The 20,034-nt window shown below is 55.4% G+C and overlaps 1 protein-coding gene across 3 annotated transcripts in view; it reads left to right on the forward strand.

Moving 5' to 3' along the window:
• STK40 (serine/threonine kinase 40) overlaps window positions 1-15,804 on the forward strand; it is a 43,732-nt gene extending 27,928 nt beyond the window's left edge. For all 3 annotated transcript variants that reach the window (XM_058303876.2, XM_058303878.2, XM_058303877.2), the window contains exons 6-11: window positions 186-238; window positions 7,501-7,616; window positions 10,927-11,071; window positions 11,221-11,340; window positions 11,707-11,791; window positions 13,465-15,804. In XM_058303876.2, the coding sequence (XP_058159859.1) occupies window positions 186-238; window positions 7,501-7,616; window positions 10,927-11,071; window positions 11,221-11,340; window positions 11,707-11,791; window positions 13,465-13,683 (738 nt within the window). In that variant the 3' untranslated portion in view covers window positions 13,684-15,804. The remainder of the gene's footprint in view (window positions 1-185; window positions 239-7,500; window positions 7,617-10,926; window positions 11,072-11,220; window positions 11,341-11,706; window positions 11,792-13,464) is intronic.
• Window positions 15,805-20,034: the final 4,230 nt, after the last annotated feature.

The raw sequence follows: 20,034 nt of genomic DNA on the forward strand, positions 1-20,034 counted from the left end.
ATCAGCTGAGCCACAACTGCTTCCCGAATTGTCCTAATCTGTCTTTGGTTTACAAATCAGTCTCTATACAAAGAGACTTAGAACTTTTCCTGCCTTCCCAAACAGCAGGAGAGCTCACCAATCACAGATTGGCCTGACCCCAACTCTCACCTTCATGATATATAAACCATATGCCTCTTTTCCAGAAAAACATTGTACACAGAGACCTGAAGCTTGGGAACATGGTGCTCAATAAAAGGTAAGACTTGCTTATCTTCTTTTGTGGTATAGCCTTGGGGCTCAACTCCCCAGCCTTCACATGGGGGTCCTCATTCAGAAAAGCCACTTCTCCCAGGAATCCAGGGAGTTGGGGAATGGGGCTGCCTGCTTCTGCCTTTTGCCACAGGGGAATATGATGCTTGCTAAGAATGGGAGTCGCAGCAGGCACCGTGAGGGAGCTCTGGGAAGGATTTCAGAGGTCCTCTTGGTCCATTCATTTGTCATGCCTGGCTTTTAGGAAGTCTCAGTAAATAGCTAAAAGATAGACACAAATGGGTGAAAGAAGTTTCAGATGAACAAAATAAAGCCTTGTTGTAGGTCAGGTCTCCCAGGGAACAGACTCAAATTTGCGCACAGGAGGCTTACTGAGGTGTGCTCTCAGAGAGAGGGGAGTGGAGTTGAACAGAGAAGGAAGCAGAACTGTGGTGCAGTCCCAACAGGGCCTGGGCCTGAACAGTTCGAGGGCCACATGGCCCTATAGGGGTGTCCCAACTCAAGGCAAGGGAGCATGGCCTCAGTACCCTAACCCCCAGCAACCAGTCACTGGGTGTGGGCTTTCCCCAGGAAGGGGCTTGGCCGTGGCAAGACCACTTCCTTTGGCTAAGGGCCACCCTTCAGCAACCAACTCTTCAGGCAACTGGGGAGAGTGCCTCAGTCTTGAAGGGGATCTGGGCAGCTCACCCAGCATCTTCAGTGAACCAGCGGCAGAGGGAGGTTACCCGAGGCCCCTGCCTCGGGCCGTCACCCCACCAGGTAGAGGGGCACTGACTGAGAAGGAACCTGACGACCCAGGCCTGGGAAGGGTGGACCTCTCCTCACTTCTCCCAGAGCCTCCCTTACCTTTCTCTCACTTCCAGATGTTGAAGTGGCTCTGAAGGCTTGCAAATGGCAAGTGGCACAAATGACACTGCAGAAGGGGTGGAATTCGTTCCGTCATGCAACTGGCCTACACTGGGGGGGCTATGGGCCCACTGTCCCTGTGAAGTGACCAGAGCCACAGGGGTCACCAGAAAGAAGTGGGGATGTGGGCCTTGGAGGGGGGGGGCGGCACCAGGTCCCACAGCTCCAACCTGAGAGGACTTCAGAGGGCCCCACCTGAGCAATTGGGCCTGTCTCCACCCTCAGTCAGCCCTGCCATCCTTTGTTGACCATATGCACTTCTTGTGCCAAGGCCTGGAACCCTGGCCTGCAGAGCTCACTCACTGAGCTGTCATTGATTCAAGGATAAATGTGCAGAGGGTTGGAGGCAGGGAGAGGGGCCAGCGATTCTGCCATCTGTGTTGATTCTTGAAGGATGAGTCAAAACTTGCCAGCCTGAGAAAGTGGAGTGATGAAAACCTGGCCTGTTGTGCTCTGCAGAGAGGAGAGGAGGACAACAGGAAATTCCAGGGCTGCTTGAACCCCTGATTGGATGAAGCAAGTTAGGGAAGACAGTGAAGAGCATGGACTTTAGGGTCAGACCTGGATCACATCTCAGCACTGCCTAATTATCTTTGAGACCATGAGAGTTCGCTCATTGGGTTATTTACTGACTAGTTGGTTCATTCACCAGCTGTGGTAGCAAGCACTTCTCTGAGCTTCCATTTCCTCATCTGTGAAAGGGGAGAGGATTACACCTTCCTGGTAGGATTGGCTTGAGATGCAAATAAGTGGATGTGAAACTGCCTGGCAGGGTTAGACCTGTGAGAAGCGAGGCTTACTGAAGATCGCTTGGCCCTTTGGCCAAGAGACGGGGGAATGAGGCCTTGTCTGCTTGCTTCCCTCTGGAGAGGAGGCCCAGCAGGTCCCCAGCCCCAGGTCCAAATTGTCAGAGGAAGGCAAGCGTTGGGGTGCAAGCCTTGGGTTGTCAGAGCTGGTGGTCTGACTGTCGGGACACTTGAGTCCTGGTCCTGCCTGGCCTGTCACCATCCTTCTCCGGACTGCTCATAAGAGAAAGAGCATCTGTTTTGAACACCAAAATCCACCTGGGTGGTACCACCAAATCCACCACTCTTGGGGCTGTCCACAGCGGCCGTTCCCAGGCTCTCAGTGAGCATCCTAAGGGTCGTTATGGGAGCACACAACCAGGGGCTCCTGCGCTGCTAGCCACACCTGCAGTGCAGACCTCTGTCTCCTTGGTGGGACTGCTTCCAGCTCTCTCTCCTCCAAGCCCCCTAGGTTCTGGGAATGTCACCGGGAGGTCAAACCTCTCTTAAGTGACACCCGTATACTGGTAACAGCTCTGCTGTGTACATTGCCCTCAGACTGCAGAGCACAGATGCCTCCTTCAGACCCTGCCCCCTGACTGCACTTCCTTTACTCTAATAACCCTTGTTACTGTATCTTGGGACAGAGAAAGGTCCTGGCCCCATTCACTTGAGTCCCAGGCATTCTGGAGGGGCAGGGAGGGGTGGTGCGGAGACCGGCCCTGAGTGCTCAGAACCGGCTCTGTGTGCCTTGGGACACGCCCCTCACTTTCACCCTTGCCAAGTGGAGGGCCAACCGCAGGGAGTTCCACCCGCTTCCTGCCCACCGTGCCAGTCCCTGAGCTGAAGAATGGGCAGGCAAGCTGGAGGCATTCGTCCCCTTCTCCGCAGCAGAACAGAGAGTGCCCAGGGGAGGGAACAGAGAGGAGTGTTTGTGACGCAGCCGCAATGACAAGTGCATCCTGTTTTGGAAAAAAAAGAAAGGGTTGAAATCTGAAATTCCCTTTTTGGGGTTATGTGAGGTTTGCTGTGAGTTCATTCTTTTTCCTCCTTTCCTTTTGGGTAGGCAAGATGCATACCAAGTTCCTAGAAAAGGTGAAAAACACTGTGGTTGCCTGAAGGGCCATAGTAAGAGTGACAGTCCCTCAGAGCTGCTCCTGCTGATGCCCACCGCCTTCCCCTCGCTGCCTCCCACTTCCTGTCAGGAGGAGACTGGGGCTTCTGGGACTCCCACGGTACTGTGTGCCATCCTGCCAACTTGGGTGACAGTGGCAGGGCAGGGGGCCACAGCCAAGCTTCAGGAGGCCAGTTGAGCAGGTCTCGGTACTGCCTATGCTGTTTTCTGCAGGAGAGACTCCAGGATGCCCCGCGGGCCCAGCCGCACAGGCAGACTCAGCCCTGCTACCCAGCGGGGTCGTGGTTCAGCCACGTTTCCCTTGAGCCCACAGCCTCACCGGCAGCGCACACTGGCCTGTGCCCTCCAGACCTGTTGTCACAACATGGCGCCTCCATCCCCACCCCTGAGGCTTTCCCTTCCCCAGAAGTGGTTTCTTTCCTGAGCTCTCCCGGCAGTAGCCTCTGCCAGGTGTGCCACCCTGTCAGGATGAGGTCATCGTGCTGGCTGTCTTCACTGAGCACTGGGCTAGGTGCTTTCTATGAGATTCTCTGTATTAAATCCTGACACAGTGCTGGGATTCACGTGGTAATATTTCCCCCGTGATGAGGAAACTGAGGCTTATTGGCAAGACATTACGTAACGTGCCCGAGAGCACACGGCAAGGAAGTGGCAGAACCTGGACTAGAACCCTGAATCCAACTCCCGAGCCCTCCCCTGAGCTCTCCTCCTCCCAGAGTGTCGGGCCTCAGAGACCACCTCCGCAGGCCACGTTGCCAGCTGCAGTGGCCATCTCTGACCAGTACATCTACTCTTGGGAAACTTCCCAGTGAGACACCTGGGCAGCCTCACGTTTTGAGCAGGTGACCTGGAGGCTTAGAGCTGGAGCAACCCACTTCTTGACATGTGCGTGATCATTGGTTAAAATCCTTTGCCTGTACCCTCAGCTCCAGTATCCTGGGGGCCACCAGTCAGATTTCAGTGGCATCTGACAGGCCTATATGGAGAACTAGAATCAGCATTTGCATTTGGAATGCAGAAGACAGACTAGTTTTTGTTTTGCACCAAGCCCTTTGCCCGCAGAATTCCCCAAGATAGCTAAAGGGCTCTTGGAGCCTCTTGGATTCAGCTCCTGGGGAATTCCACCCGCAGCCACACACACCCTGTACCCCTGAGCTGCCCTCTTCTCCACCCTTGACATATGTTCCAGCGAGAGGTGGCCCGAGTTCCCTAGGGAGCTTCCCTCCTGCCATCCGCCCCAGGGCCCCTGTCCCGCTGGCTGGTGCGGGCTTGCTTGACCTGGATGGGGTGCCTCCTCACTGCTCTCTCCCCTGAAGGGGTGAGGAAGCCTCTGGGCCTCTGAGCTGACCTTTCCCAACCCCTGCCAACGGCACACTGGAGCCAGTGGGGGCTTTGAGGGGACAGAAGGGCTTCCTGACTCCTGTTCCCCCTCCCCATTCCCATCAAGCAGGTATGTGGAAGTCATCCTTCTTGGGGCACTTGCTTTTGTGCACATTGTGAGCTTCCTAGAAAGACCCAAAGCTGCTCTTACCCACGACTCTGTCAGGGTGAATTTGTGGTTCTGCAGGTCAGGGGAGAGCCTTAAGTACAAGAACAAAGATGAGTCGGTTTTGGTGGAATGGGAGGAAATGTCAGGGGCTGAAGTGCTGCCCAGGGACACTCACCTACCCGGTGTCAGCCCAGCAGGGCAGGCAGCCCTGGGTGTGGCTCCCCCCCCCCTCGCTAGCTGTGTGACTTTGGGCAAGTCACTGATCTCAACCGAATCACCAGCCACACAGCCTGCAGATGCTTCCCAGCGACTGCTAAGACAGTGCCTGGCTGTCAGGTGGTGGTAGTCAGAGTAGGTGCCTTCCTGTCCATGGCAGAGACCACGTACTTTGTAGGTGCTTACTGCTGAGCCTTCATTGAGGCCCACAGTAGAGCCCCAGAGCTTTTCTGGAAGCCTCCCAGGTGGTCGACTGCCGCGAGGCTCTGCTTGTCCAGCCAGGGGACCCCAAGATGGGAGGGCTGGGCTGTGGCCTCATCTGCTCACAGTCATAGGTAGAAAGCTGGGGGGCCTTGAGGCCATAGGCCTGAACCCAGAGAAAGCCAGTGAAGACCAGGCCCCTGCTGCTATTTCACAGTAAAAGGGAAAGGGCTCTGGCACAGTAGGCCTCAGACTCCAGGGTTTGACCTGGGTCCTATCCCTAGCACTTCTGGTTTAGTCGGTCTGGGCCATAGCCCAGGAATTGCATGATGAATATGGTCAGGAGATTCTGCTGCAGTGGGGAGTGGTAGCGCTTGGAGAAGAGCGTGCTAGCGTAGTAACCCACAGTGGCTGCAGGTGGGGGCTCACCTGCCTTCCTCCCTCTGCACCTCCAGCTCCAGGCTCCCGTTGTCAGTGCTGCGTCCCTCAGGGCTCAAAGCCGGACTCCAAGAACCCACCCCAAAGGCCTCTGGGCAGTGGCAAGGGCTGGGGACTGGGGTGAGGTTCTTGTGTAATGAGTATAGCCAGCATTTAGCCTGGGCTTTCCATGTTCTGGGTTCTGCCCAAGCGGTTTACCCACACCCAGGAGCCCTCCCCATTTGTCCTCACCAGTCCTCAGGAGGAGATGAGAGTTAAGAGAGGTCAGGTCATTCGTCGTGCTGGTAAGTGGCCAAACCCAGGGCCAGACCTAGCCTTGTCTTGGCCCCTTGCCCGTGCTCCAGTGCTGGCTGCCAAAAGTCCTCCCCATGACAGGTGGGGTGGAGGTTATACTGCTCAACGTAGTTGTGTGTCCTTAACCTGTCTGTGTCTCAGTTTCCCAATCTGGCACATGAGAACAGCGTGGCGGATTAAACTAGCTAGACCCCACACAGTGCTTAGAACAGCCCTGGGCTTGTGGGAAGCTTGCCTTTTCGTCCTCACCCTCACGCTGGGCTCATGGTGGTCCCTCAGTTCCGGGTAGCGTGCAACGCTGTCTCCGCCTCACAGTCTCCAGCAGGGCTGTGTCCTCTTCCTGGGGTGAACTTAACCACTCTCCTGTCCTGCTCCCCTCCCCCTCCCTCTCTCCATCAAATTAGCCGACCCCAGGCACTGCAGTTCTGGGAAGGGCCCATGGGCTGGTCCTCGATTGGTGGCCTAGGTGGACTGGTCCCAGCAGGGAGTCCACCTGCCTGCTTTTCTCCTTCACGGAATTTCTTCCCTGAACAGAAAACATGGAGGAACATACACAACACACACAGCTCTCCCCGATGCATGGAGCATCTTTGTCTCATTGACAGGCGCCATGTCCCATGCAGTGGAGAGAAGTCAAACTATAGGTCCCCCGTGAGTGGTCCCAGCATCTGCCCGGTTGTAACCTGTCGGCCCTGGCACAGATGGGCAGCCCCCAGCGGTGAGGCCTCCCCTCCCAACAACCCTGGCTCTGCACCAGTGGGAGCAGCCCTGCCCGTCAGGAGGGAGGACATCCAGCGTTCTGTTTGCTCACGAGAGCAGGGGCTCTTGGGCCACTGACTAGTCACACATGCTGACAGAGGTAATGCTATCCTGGAATTGCCCAGAAAAGTTGCCAGGGCATCCTTCCAATGCTAGGGTCTCCCACGCAGGGACTGGAAGGGCAGAGGGTGCCTGAGTCTGGGTGTGCCGTGACGACCGTGCTGCGCCCCCCTCCTTTCTCCTCCCATTGCCCTCTGAGGGGCTGGAATGACCCAGGGGCCCCGAGAGGATGGGGCCTGGTCTCTGTCTAGAGGACACAGCGGAGGAGCTCCTCCACGCTACACCGGGGAGGTGGCAGTAGGACCAGCGTCCCCGTGAGCCCAGCTCCACCTTCCCCTGGGACCGTGTGTGCTAGGTTTAGTTTCAGTCCCCTCCCCTCCCAGGGAAGTTGATGTAGCTCCTCACCCTTTCCTCGTCTCTAGTTGTGGGGAGTAAGCAAACCAGTGAGGTGACATGCTCCGCAGTGGGGTGGAGACTCGGGCAGCCCCTTCGCTGGCTGCGTTATAGCATTGCGTGGGAGCTTTTAGAAGTCACTGAGCTCTCCTGGACTGCTTTTCTTCAGGCATAAATGAGGGAGTTTTTTTGGAAAATTCTGAAAGTTTTTCTAAGCCTTAAGCTGTAGCCCCTGAGCCCCAAGCAGTTGGCAGGGTTCAGGGGTGCATCCTGAAGCACTCACCTGGTTGGCAGGGCCTCAGGTCCCTGCTGAGACAGCTTGACAGGCGGCAGCCAAGGGTGCAGATAGCACCCGACAGCCTTTGGGTGAGGGCCAGGGGAGCAGAAAAGGACGTGGGCATGACTCCTCTGCTCTCTGGATATGGTGTGGGGGCAACTGGTCCACCCTCTGAAGTGAGGCCCAGAGCTCCTTTCCTTCAAGGCTGTGGCAGACCCAGTGGGGGGTGCCTGCTCCACTCTGGCCCTTGTGGGTACATGCACTGAGGTTAGTTCACGCTTCTTTCCACTCCTAGGACGCATCGAATAACCATCACCAACTTCTGCCTCGGGAAGCATCTCGTGAGCGAGGGGGATCTGCTGAAGGACCAGAGGGGGAGCCCAGCCTACATCAGTCCCGACGTGCTCAGCGGTATGTCAGCACGCCTTGACCTTCGTGCCGCCCGGCCTGGCTCATTCATTAGACAAATCATGTCTGTGAGCAGGCCCTGGGCCAGGTACTAGGGCTTCAGTGGTGGACGACGGTGATTGTCGCACTAACTCCTGTTTAATTACTCTGAGATTAATGCTCAGAAGAAAGGAACATGATTTCTGTGAGTGCATGTAGCTGGTGCTTGAAGGAGTTCCCTGAGAAAGTGACAGCTGAGCTGAGATCTTAGGGATAAATAGGAATTCACTGGGTGTGTGTGTTTGGGGTGGTGAGGCAGTGTGTCCCGTTCAAGTGCAGTAGGAAGCCACAAACTGGTGTAAGAGTTCACCTTGGAGATTTGCACTTCAAAGACATCACCCCATTTGCTCCTTCGTGCCTCCACTCCATAGTCTCTTTCTGTTTTCTGACGGTCCATATGCAGAAGGCTGTGTTCTAGGCACTTGGGATGCAGAATTGAACAAAATGGACGAACGTCCCTGCCTTTGCAGAGCTGACTTCCTAGTGGGCGGTGAGATGGGTAATGATACATAAAAGTGAATTACACAGTTACCACCTACTGTACATTTCTAGGTACCAAGTCCTGTGCTGAGCACATGACCTGCGTTTTCTGTTGAAAATCCATAGTTAACTAGTCCCTTTTTTAGTCCTGTTTTTTACAAATGGAAAAACTGAGACTGAGAGGGATTAAATGTCTTCTTTAAAGTGATGGCAAGTAGTAAACCTGAAAACTGAGGCTCAGACCTCTTGCCAAAGCCCATGCTCAGAACTGCTTTACTGTAGACTTTCCCTCGTGCAGTTGGCTTTCCCTGCTGCTGCCATGGCCTGTCTCTCTGGCTCTTCCAGACTCATTCCAGTCTGGGAGAATGAGCGGGAGAAAGTGTTCCAGACTGGGAAGCCAGAGACCCATATTCTAATTCTGCTTTGCTATTTGGCCAGCTGCGTGACTGTGGCCCTTAACTCCCTTCTCCAAGCCTCAGTCTCCTCGTGGATTAAAAGCTGAAAACAGTCGTGGCTCCCACATTACGAGAACTAAGTGGGATGATGGGGGGCGGGCAGTGTGTGCTCTGAAGTCCTGCAGCCTGCGTTCCAGCCCCACATCTGCCCCTCCACTGGCCTAGGGCATCTGGCCTGGAGTTGTGACAAGGCAGACACAGCCTTGCCCTCATAGAGTTTATAGTCTGGTTAAGTTATTGACCTCTCTGGGCCTCAATTTCCTCATTTATAAAACAGGAATATTAATAGTACCTACTTCATCAGGTCCCTGAGGGATTAAATAAAAGTCTTTGACCTAATGTCTGGCTCAATAAACATTAGGTGGCATTATTATTACTATAAGGAAAATTTGAGGTTCTTGTAAAAACCCTCAAAAGCCAAAGCTCAGGAGCAGGAGCTGGAGCTCCCCAGAGAGTTTGTCTGGTGGGAAGAGGCAGTCGTCCTCCCTCTGGGGGACCTTCTGGGTGCCTCCCTGTCAGCCAGCTCAGGCTGAGAGGGCACCACACCTATCCTGGCAGGAGCAGCCCCTCCTGAGACCTGTGATGACATCTCAGACATCTGAACCACCTTCTAGTTTCTGAGACCATATAGAGCTATGCTTCTCTGCAGGTGACTCACATGTCAAATTGACCTCACGTGATAGAACAGGATCTGGAAGGAAGGGGCTGCCTTCGAGGTGACCTTGCGATCCACTACACAAGGTCCCCTGAGCTGCTCTTTGGCTTTTGGGGGTTTGGAAAGGGCTGGGAGCCATGCAGCCTCAGGGATAGCTTGGGAGAGGCTCGTCTCCACAAAGCCTCCCTGTACCATCCGGGCAGGAGCAGGCCTCACAGCAGCCCCGGGAAGGCAGCATCATTGCCATCCTGTTGACAGTGTACCACCAGGCTCAGTTTAGGAGGCTCCGTGGCATCTTGTAAAGGCCCTCCAGGCACTCATGTATTTACCCACCCAGGTAAGCTGCTTGACCTTCACTGGGCCTGGTGAGACCTTCAGAACCAGTGTCCCCTACCCCAGAGGCACCTGCAGCTAGCCAGGAGGCTTTGAGGCCAGGATGTTCACTACAGGAGACCTAGAGGAGGGTTCTAGTGGCCTGAGTGCTACCTGGGAGGTGACACTAAGGTACCTGAGAGCATCTCTTCCATGCCCATCAAGAGTTGGGTTGAGTTCAGGGGACTCCAGGGTGGCCAAGGTGCCTGCTGGTGTGCCAGAGACGGCGCCATCACAGAGGGAGTGGCTGCTGGGGCAGGGGCTGTTGAAAGGCTTGAGTCATCATCGTATTTTATATTTGGGGGAATAATTCAGGCAGCTGGCATGTGGTAGGTGTTCACTTACTGATGGAGAGATGACGGACTCTCCCCCAAAATGGGAATGTCCCAGCTCTACCCATGACCAGCCATGTGACCTTGGGCAGATAAGATGCCTGGGCCTCAGTTTCCTCTGTGGGAAACAGAGATAATATGTAATTCACAGAGTTGTGGCACATTTAATGAAACAAAAGTGTTTCTTACAATGCTGTCGTGAAGGGGATTCTCCGTTAAATGTTAGTTCTCTTCTGTGTTATAGAGGAGGAAACTGCACAAAGAGGTTGCTTAACTGGACATTTATTCATTTAGCAAATATTTGAGTCCATGGGCAGCACTGAGACTCAACAGTGAACAAAGGCAGAGAAGGCACCTGTAGCAGAGAACTTACCTGCCGGTGGGAGAGGCAGGCTGTAAACAAATAGACCAAAAGGGGGAGCCGTACAGACGGAGAGAGGTACTAGGCAGGACACAGGCCGGGTGGTGGAATCGGGGGGCTGAAGCTGACGTGTTCATTCTATAAACCTTTCTTGACCTGCTCAGGTGCAGGGACTAGAAACCCAGCCCAGCTCTCGAACTTACAGCCCAGGGGGCAGGAAGTACAGTAGAGCAGGACAGGAGTTCGAGGGGCTGCGCAAGGCACGCAGCAGGGGGGCTCTGTTCTCCCTGGGTGTCGGGAACAGCATCTGCTGAGCCGCACTCCACAGCACACAGTGGAATCAGTTTGATAAGCAGGAGAGGGCAGAGTGTGCAGAAGCTCAGGAGAGGACTGAGGCAGTGTGTGTGTGGCTTGCTCTGGGAAATGGGGGGAGGGGTGGTGCCCGGAGGTGAGGGTGGCAAGATGGAGGGGCCGTGGGTCGCAAGTCAGGCACCTGGCTGGTAAGCTGAGGAGCCGCGAGCCCCTGGCAGGAGGCATCCCAGGGCCGTTCTTTTTCCAGGCTCTAGTGCGGTCCCTGCAGGCAGGCGGGGGGGGGCTGAGCGTGTGTCTCTGCCTCCAGGCCGGCCGTACCGGGGCAAGCCGAGCGACATGTGGGCCCTGGGCGTGGTGCTCTTCACCATGCTGTACGGCCAGTTCCCCTTCTACGACAGCATCCCGCAGGAACTCTTCCGCAAGATCAAGGCTGCCGAGTACACCATCCCTGAGTGAGTCCCTCCTCCCGGGAAGGGGAGGGGCCCCAGCCCTTAGGGTTCCAGGGACCAAGGCAACACAGCAAGGCTTGGAGCCCTGGGTCACAGAGCAGCACCTCTGCACCCCACTGAGCCCTCTCTCTCCCTCTCTCTCCCTGCGTCAGGGACGGGAGGGTTTCGGAAAACACGGTGTGTCTCATCCGGAAACTGCTGGTCCTCGACCCTCAGCAGCGCCTTGCCGCCGCTGATGTCCTGGAGGCTCTCAGTGCCATCATTGCCTCTTGGTAAGTGGACCAGCACTGGTACCAGGCACACATCTGGGCTCTAAGACGCGCTCCCCCATCCTTAGGCTCTGCCAGGCAGCGTGAATTCCAGAATGGATGGGTGCAGGCAAAACTCAAGGTCTGAGCATCTCCCTCATGCCAGGTCCACTTGTGAGCTGTCACCACATCCTATGAGGTAGAAATTGCCCCCCTTTGTTGAATGAGAAAACTGAGGCTGAGAGAAGCAGTCAGTCAAACCAGAAGAGGCTGAGTTGGTACCAAACCCAGCAAACCCAAATAAGTACCCAAACCCAGCCAAGTCTTAGAGCTGTGAGGAGCCACGCCTGGGGCTGCCTGCAGCCGCCTGACCTGTCTGCTTCCCTGCAGGCAGTCCCTGTCGTCTTTGAGCGGGCCTTTGCAAGTGGTTCCTGACATCGATGACCAAATGAGCAATGCGGACAGCTCCCAGGAGGTGAGTTTGAAAGGGCAGCCGGGCTGTCACCTGAGTCCTGTGGGCCCAGCCCCCAGGGAGGGCAGGTGGCAGGGGCAGAGGCAGCAGCTGCCCAGCAGCTGAGGTGGGAGCTAGCTCCTTAGCTTCCTCTTCCTGCCGTCCTGGCTGTGCCATGTGCTGGCCCTTTAAAAGGTCATTTCTCTGCTCTTCTGACTCATAGCATTCTCTCTCACCCTTCCTGCTTTTCAATTTTCAGATGATTCATTTTCTCCATTTTCTCTCCTGCCCTGTTCCCTGCACTGGAGAAAGTGCTGGGCCCAGGGAGGGGACAGGAGGCGAGGGCACTGGGCAGCAGCTGGTAGGTGATATTAGGGTGCCCCCTGGAGGACAGGGCTTGGCCGGGCCTCAGGAAGGATGCCGGGCCCAGGCTGCTGCAAGGGTCTTCCCTCCCAGTCTGCCCTGCAGTCCCACAGCAGGCACTGGGCAGGTCGGATGGGAAGGACTGGGCCTGGGGCTGCAGGTCCTTTAGGAGAAGGACTGCTAGTCCTCATGCCCCCAGGTCCCCCTGCTTCTGGGGCTGTTCAGCCACCAAAAACAATCATCATCAATAGTCGGTGCCAAGGACTCATTCCCAGCCCATCTCCTTCAGTCCTCACTGCAGGCCTGGCTAGCCTGTGTTCTGTCCTCATTTTACAGAAGAGGAAACAGCCTCAGAGAGGGAGAATCATTTGCACAAAGTCTCAGAGCTTGGAAGTGGTGGACCTGAGCCTTGAATCCAAGGCTGCTTTCCCTCTGCTGCTGAGCGCAGGGACCCGCCACTTCAGCGTGTTTCTGTCTGCCTGGGCCACTCTGGGGAGCTCAGCTTGGGACCCCATACAGGTGGCCAAGATAAAGCAGGGTCGCCCAGAGGCTGAGCAGCCCAGCGCCAGGCCCCACTCTTTTTTTTTTTTTTAATTTTTGTGGTAACATATACAACACAAAATTTCCCATTTTAACCACTTTTGGGTGTACAATTCAGTGATGTTAATTACATTCAGTGTCCCGCTACCATCGGACACCATCCATTACTGAAACTTTTCCATCAGCCAAACTTTGCATCCATAATACAGTAACTCCCCAAACCCCCAGCCCCTGTAATCTGCTTTCAGTCTTTATGAATTTGCACCTTCTAGTTATTTCATGCAATATCTGGCTTTTTGTGTCTAGTTACTTCTCTCAGTGTGTCTACAAGACTCATCCATATTGCAGCATGTATCAGGCCCCGCTCAACACTTGACACCCAGGGGCCCTTCAGGGCTCACGAGAACGTCTGGAGGGGAGATTCCCACCCCATGCTGCAGGGAAGAGAGCTGACTGAAGGTCCGGGGGTTAGGAAGGCATGGGCTGGACCTGACGGCAGGTCTGTGCTCCGGCTGGAGCCTGCTGCACCAGCCCCGGTGGCAGCCAGCAAGGCCCAGGCTGGCTGGAGGGCTTCAGGGACCAGTGCTCAGCCACCCGCCCTAGGTCAGGCCCGAGGGTGGGGTGCCCTGGGAAGGGAGGCCTCAGGCACCAGACCAGCCGGCCCTCAGCCCCCGCTCTCTGCCCTCTATCTCCGCCACTCTCCCTCTCCCTCTGTCTCTGTCTCCCCGTCATCCTGTCTCTTGGTCACTCCATGTCTCTTTCCGTCTGGCTCCCTCCTTCTCTGTGCCTCGCAGGCGAAGGTGACGGAGGAGTGCTCCCAGTATGAGTTTGAGAACTACATGCGGCAGCAGCTGCTGCTGGCTGAGGAGAAGAGCTCCATCCACGAGGCGCGGGGCTGGGTGCCCAAGCGGCAGTTCGGCAGCGTGCCCCCGGTGCGACGCCTGGGCCACGACGCGCAGCCCATGAACCCCTTCGATGCCGCCATCCTGGCCCAGCGCTACCTGCGGAAATAGCAGCCTCCGCGAGGCACCAGCACCAGCTGCCGCCTCCTCCTGGCCCCCAGCCAGAGGCCCGCCATTGGGGCTGAGCCCTGTAGTGCTGAACTCTCCCCAGGCTGCCATGGGGACAGGGACGGGGACAGCCCAGGTCACACCCAGGGTCAGCAGAGGTACCACGTGGCTACCTTTCAGAACGACTGCTTGGTTGTTGGTTTTTTAATTGGAGAAGCCTAGATAACTAATCTGCTTTTGATCATGACGTTTTTAATCTACCTCTGTCTCTCTAACCATGCTGTCTCTGGACTGAGCGTGAGGGAGGAGGAGGGAGCCCACCCACCCCGCCCGGGGCCCCAGCCCAGGGGCAGCTGCTCCCCACAGTCCAAATAAGCTGAAAGTGCAGCTCGTTGCTGGCCCCCAAAATGAACTCCCACTCCTCCCCGCCTCTGTGGCCCTCCCATGGTCCCTGTTTGCTCCCTCCCTCCCTCCCCTCCCCACACTGGCCCAGGCCCCTCATTCCCTCCAGCTTTGGAAAACCTCCACCTCATCCACAGCCTAATTCAAATTATATTTATTTTTTTACTGAAACCAATTTCTCTCCCCTTTCCAGGTGGCTCAGCCCCTGTCCCCCCTGCCCCCCCAGCCTGGCTGAACAGTCCCGGGTATCCACCCGCAGAGAGGCTCCCCTCCTCAGCCCCCAGGCGCTCACTTGCAGCCCACTAGCCCCTATTCTGGTGACAGGGAGGCCTTTCTAGACTCGGTTCTTTCCCCATCTCAGTAGCTTCTCTGAGGTGCTGTACACTTGCATTAACCCTGGTTTCCTTCGCCCTTCCCGTGGTACCGAGGTCACCTTGACAGTGTGAGAGGGGGTCCCTGCTGCTTGGGCCGGACCTGAGAGCTGGGGGGGCCTGCTTGCACGCTCTTGCTGCCCCCTCCCCATGCTTATGTTCAGAGCATGGTTGGGGTGGCACGTCTCCTGCCCTGGGGTCTCCTAGCAGTCCCTGGCCAGGGTCCTCCGTGGCAGTAGGGGCTCGTGGGGAGAGTTGGAGGGACTGGGGGCCTGGCCTGCCTGGCTTGAGAGCAGCCCCGCTGCCCTTGCTGAGCCAAGTTTTTTTGAAGTGGATGCCTGTCTTGCCAGAAACGCTGTTCTCACCAGAATGCCCTCCCCTGCCCTTCACTGGACTTGACCCTGCCCAGTGTCAAGCAAAGACCCTTCCCAGAGGCCCACCCCCACACCTCTGCCCAACTGGCAGGATCCCCGCAGAGAGGCTGAGCCTCCCTTCCAGGCAGCCCTGGGCCCTCGGGCCCCTTCCTGTCTGGCCTTGCTCCCCAGGGGGAGGTGCCCAAAGCCTCAGTGACCATGTTCCCAGAGTGTAAGCTGCCGCCTCTCCAAAGCTGACTCACTGTGAGTGACCTTGGGCAAGTTCCCAAACCTCCTTGTGCCTCAGTTTCCCCATCTGGAAAAAATGGGGCCACCTCTTGCCAGCAGTAGCAGGGCCACCCACGCCCCTTCTTCCCCATAGCCCCATCCTAGCACTTGGGCAGCTCATGCCTCTGCCTCAGTGGGTCTGTGGGAGCCCACCTGAGCCTAGCACTTACTCCCCCTGAACGTCAAGCTCTGCCTCTATCAGCTGCCTGACTGCTGAAAGCCAGGGCATCGTGCTGACAGGGGGTGCCCTCCTGTCTATATTTATTTCAAAAAGAAAACTCCTAAGGGAGTAGAAAGGCAGCCCAGCCCAGGGCTCCCAGCCCCTGTGACTCCTCTTGGGAAGCCCTGAGACTTGGCCGGGGCGCCTCACTGCAGAGCCCCTCGTGCCAGCAGCCTGCCCAGACCCCTCCAGGGCCTGCTTTCCTCGTGTGGTCTTTCTCCTCCTTTTCAAAGCAATATCCTCCGGGTCTCCACAGCCCTGTCAGACAGACCGCCCCTTCCAAGGCTCACCCATGTGTCTGATTACATTTCTGGCAAAGCAAACGAGAGGAGGTTAGGTCTGCCCTCACTGGGTGTCACACTGAGAGAAGTCCTATTGTAAAGAAACAAAACAAAACGGAAAAAGTCACAAAAAAGTTTGTATAAAGACATATTTTTGTACTACATGGGGACTCTTCCTGCATGTCAGCAATAAAACTTCCTCATCTGGAGCCGCCGTAGCCTGTGTTGTCCGCCGCTCCCGCCCTTCTCACCCACGCCTCCGTCTCTCGGCTAGACAGTGCAGGGTCCCAAACTCAGATTTCTGTAGCACCTGGCTCTGCCACCAGGTGCACCGATACACGCCTGGCCAGCAAGTGGCACCACTGTTTTGAATGGGCAGGGGAGCCAGAGCCACCCAGTGGTCTCCCAAACCCACTGGTCCAGCGTCCTGCTAAGTGCAGGCAGGAGGCGGCCCAGAGCAGCTGCTGCTGGGCGAGTCTTGAGCTTCTCTCCCTGCTCAAACGCCCCTCGGGGCAGCTGGGGGAAGGGCAGGGGCCAGGCCAGGCCTTTTCCTGCCCCTCTTCCCCTTCCCTTCCCCTCTCTCCATAGGAAGCCAAGGGGGTGCCTTCCTTCCTTCTTTCCTTCCTTCCTTTACCTAAATTTAGACTTTTGCAGATTGAACTTCCTGAGCAGTGAAGCTAGAGGTGGGCCAGCTCCTCCCCGGCAGGCCTCTGCGCCACATGGACTCACTCTTGTGTTTATGGTCCCAGAAAAACACGCACACCCAGATCGTCACACATCCCCACACACATAGGCCTGGAGCCCTCGGGCCCAGATCACAAGAACAGCAGAGCTTTGTACAGGCAGAGCCAGCTAAGGGTCCCCTACAGCCAGACTGGGGGTGAGGGGGCTCTCCAAGATGCGAGGAGGCCCTGTTCGTAGGGGGATTTTCTGCAAATGCTCCAGAGCAGGCCCTGAGCCCTACAGCCCCACCCCCACCCCAGCACCACCCTTGTGCTGCCACCCCTTCAGCCTCCATTTGGTGTGCAGATGTCTCCAGGGCGCCTACGTTTGTCAGACTTAGAGTCAGCCATAAACAAGGTAGCAAGTTCCATGTGGGCAGGGACTTCGATTTGCTAACTGTTGTATCTGCAGCACCTAGAACAATGCCTGGTACACAGTGGCACTCCACGACTGTTTGAAAATTTCCTATACTGGAATGTTAGAAGCTCTTCCTTCAGCGAGAGTTTTTGTTGTTGGGTTTGTTTTTTGTTTTTTTGGTTTTTGCTTTTGGTAAACAACTTTTTATTGTGAGCCCTGGAAGCAAAGAAAGGGAAAAGAACCAGAAAGTACCAAAGCGTGATCAACAGCCTCCTATGCACTTGAGAGGTCAAGCAAGAACTGAGGAGGCTCAGTTTTAGCTACCGCTTGGTCTCTAGGGTCCTCTGAAAGAACAGTTTCAGAGAGAAGCCAGCTGGAGCCATCCGAAGCAGGAAAGGATGTGAGGAAATGACGTCTCGAGAGCTGAGTGGTTCAGGCTCCAAACCCAAGTTACCCTTGACTCTCTTTCATACCCCATGTCCAGCCTACTGCTCCTCCTGTGGGCCAGCCCAGCCTTCAGAACTGGGCAGGATCTGCTCACCTCGCACACCTCCACTGTGTCCGTCCTCATCTAAGCCACCATCTCTTGACTCACTGGTCTTGCTCTTGCTCTGACCCTGAAAAGGCCCAGTTTCCACAGTCAGATTTTATCTCTGTCTGCTCACAAGCCTCTAATAGCTTCCCATCCCGTGCAGAATAAAAATCCCAAAACCAGGAAGCAGATATGGCTCAAGCAATTGGGCTCCCATCTACCATATAGGAGGTCCAGGATTTGCTATCCAGGGCCTCCTGGTGAAGGCAAGCTGGCCTGTGTGGCCAGCTGGCCCACATAGAGTGCTGCCCCACGCAGGAGTGCTGGCCCACATGGAGTGCTGGCCCACATGGAGAGCTGGCACAGCAAGATGACACAACAGAGAGACACAGAGGAGAGACAAAAAGACACAGCAGATCAGGGAGCTGAGGTGGCGCAATAGAACTATCACCTCTCTCCCATTCCAGAAGGTCCCAGGATCAGTTCCCAGAGGCACCTAATGAGAATACAAGCAGACACAGAAGAACACATAGCAAATGGACAGAGAGCAGACAATGGAGGGAGGGGGGAGAAATAAATCTTTAAAAAAAAATTTTCAAAGCCTACAACTCTGTCAGGCTGCTTCTCAAGTCTGTGCCGCTCACTTCTCTGTTCCAGTCACACCATGAACAAGCCATGCATGCCTCTTGGCCTTTGCATTGGCTCTTCTGTCTGGAAGACTCTTCCCCCTGACATTTGCATGGTCCCCTCCCTCACTTCTCAGGTGTCAGCTCAAAACATCGCCTCTTTAGACAGGCCTTCCCTTGCCCCATCCACCTGGCAAAGTAGGCCCCTTACCCTGCTTTACTTTTTTGCATTGCATTTAACACAACCTGACATTATATATTTGATTATTATATCTCTCTCCTACTCAAATGGTAAGCAGGAATCTTTTCTGTTGTGTCCACTGTTGGGGCATGGTAATTGGGGGAACTTTGCCAAGAGTTTTTCATCATTTCACATTGACCCTGTCACAATATTCCTGGATCAATCTGCACACATAGCTGTCACCTTCCCAGCAACTGACCACTTCACAACTAAATACATATCATTATATTTTATTTCCTTTATATTATAGAACTATATATATATATATAATTTTATATATATATATATAATTTTTTTTTTAGTTACATGTGGAGGTTGGTATATTAACCATAAATTTCATTTCAGGAGCCTCAAAGGGGCAATAAAAAGTATTGTAAAAAGGCAGCCTTGGGTCTCATGGGGACCTAGAGCTGCCCTGTGGAAGAATGGTTAAGGGCATGGGCTCTGAGGTTCAAATCCAGACTCTACCACTTACATCCGAGTAGCTGCACAAACATCCTTAATTCCTCTGAGCCTCACACAGGGTTGTGGGGAGGATTTGAAGGGTTGGGTGTGCTTAGTATTTAGCAGAGGGCCAGGTACCAGGAGCTCACTCAGTATGCCTAACTATTATTACTCAGTGACCAAACTTACCCCAGGGCCTTTCCAGCAGCTGGGCCGGATGCTGAGGCCTGAGCAGGCTCGGGAGTACCTGAGGGAGTCCCCTTTCCCCACTTGGACCTAGGCAGCCCCTGCCCTCCGAACGGGGTGAGGCTCCAGTGTCAGGAACACAGCCACGGGGGCCAGCCCCAGCCCGGCCAGGGGGAAGGAGCCCAGCTGTGCTGGGCTTTGTGACGGGCCCTGAGTAGGCCAGACCAGCGCCCCTGCGGCCCCTCCCAGAGGCGCTGGACCCCTCGTCAACACTTGATTTACCTGTGTTTCATGTTGGGACCATTCTTTGTGTCTTCCAAGGTGACACATTCCTAGTCTCAGAGGCAGACAGGAGGGCAGAGAGGCAGCCAACACGTGGGCAGATGGGCAGGCAGCAGCTCAGTCCTAGGTAGACAGGCAGGGAGGAGGTGGGAAGGGGGTCGGTAGGTGGGTAGGTGGGAGACCAGCCAGGCAGGCAGGTGGCAGATGTGCAGAGATGCCAGCCAGAAGACTGGAGAGCAGGTGTCTGAGCAGACCTGCCAACAGGCCGGCAAGCAGGGAGAGACCGACCGAAAGCAGACAGGCAGGTGGCCTGAAGGACACACAGACTAGGAGGGACGGCCCCCATGGGCAAAAGGCTTCTTGTACTATGATGGTTAGGCTATTGTGTCAACTCAGCCAGGTAATTGTGCCCAGTAGTTTGGTCAAGCAAGCACTGGGCTAATTGTAATACAAGGGCATTTATGGACTTTAGTCACCATTGACTTTACTGCAGTGGTAAATCATAGATGGCTGATTACAATTACATATCAGGGAGATGGCCATCAACAATGAGTGATGCTTTATCCAATCAGTTGAATGCCTTAAAAGGGGAAGTTAGAGCATTGAGTGAGAATTTCCCAGCTCCTCTTTGGACAGCCAACATCTCCCAGAACTCATCGAGGACCTTCACTGGACTTTCACTGGAGCCCTGGTTACAGCCTGCCTGCGGAACCTGGACTTGTGCATCTCCACGGTCATGTGAGAGACCCTGATAAAATCTTACTATCGACGGGTATCTCTTGTTGATTCTCTTTCCCTAGAGAACCCTGACTAATACAGGTAACTTCCCTGGGGCCTCCAGGAATGCTCCACAGCAAGGTTGCCACCTTTCCCATCTGGCCTAGCATGGCCACATGCGTCTCCCTGGAAAAAGCGACACTCAGCGCTGTGCATTCCTCTCTGAAGGGCCCAGCAACCACCTCAGCCCCTACCTTGCACCAGCAGGGCCACCTACTTGATCTGGGCTGAGTCATAGCTGACCCACTCCAAACAAACACGCAAACTCAGA

The sequence above is a fragment of the Dasypus novemcinctus genome, chromosome 9, assembly GCF_030445035.2.
Source record: "Dasypus novemcinctus isolate mDasNov1 chromosome 9, mDasNov1.1.hap2, whole genome shotgun sequence".
Taxonomy (NCBI): domain Eukaryota; kingdom Metazoa; phylum Chordata; class Mammalia; order Cingulata; family Dasypodidae; genus Dasypus; species Dasypus novemcinctus.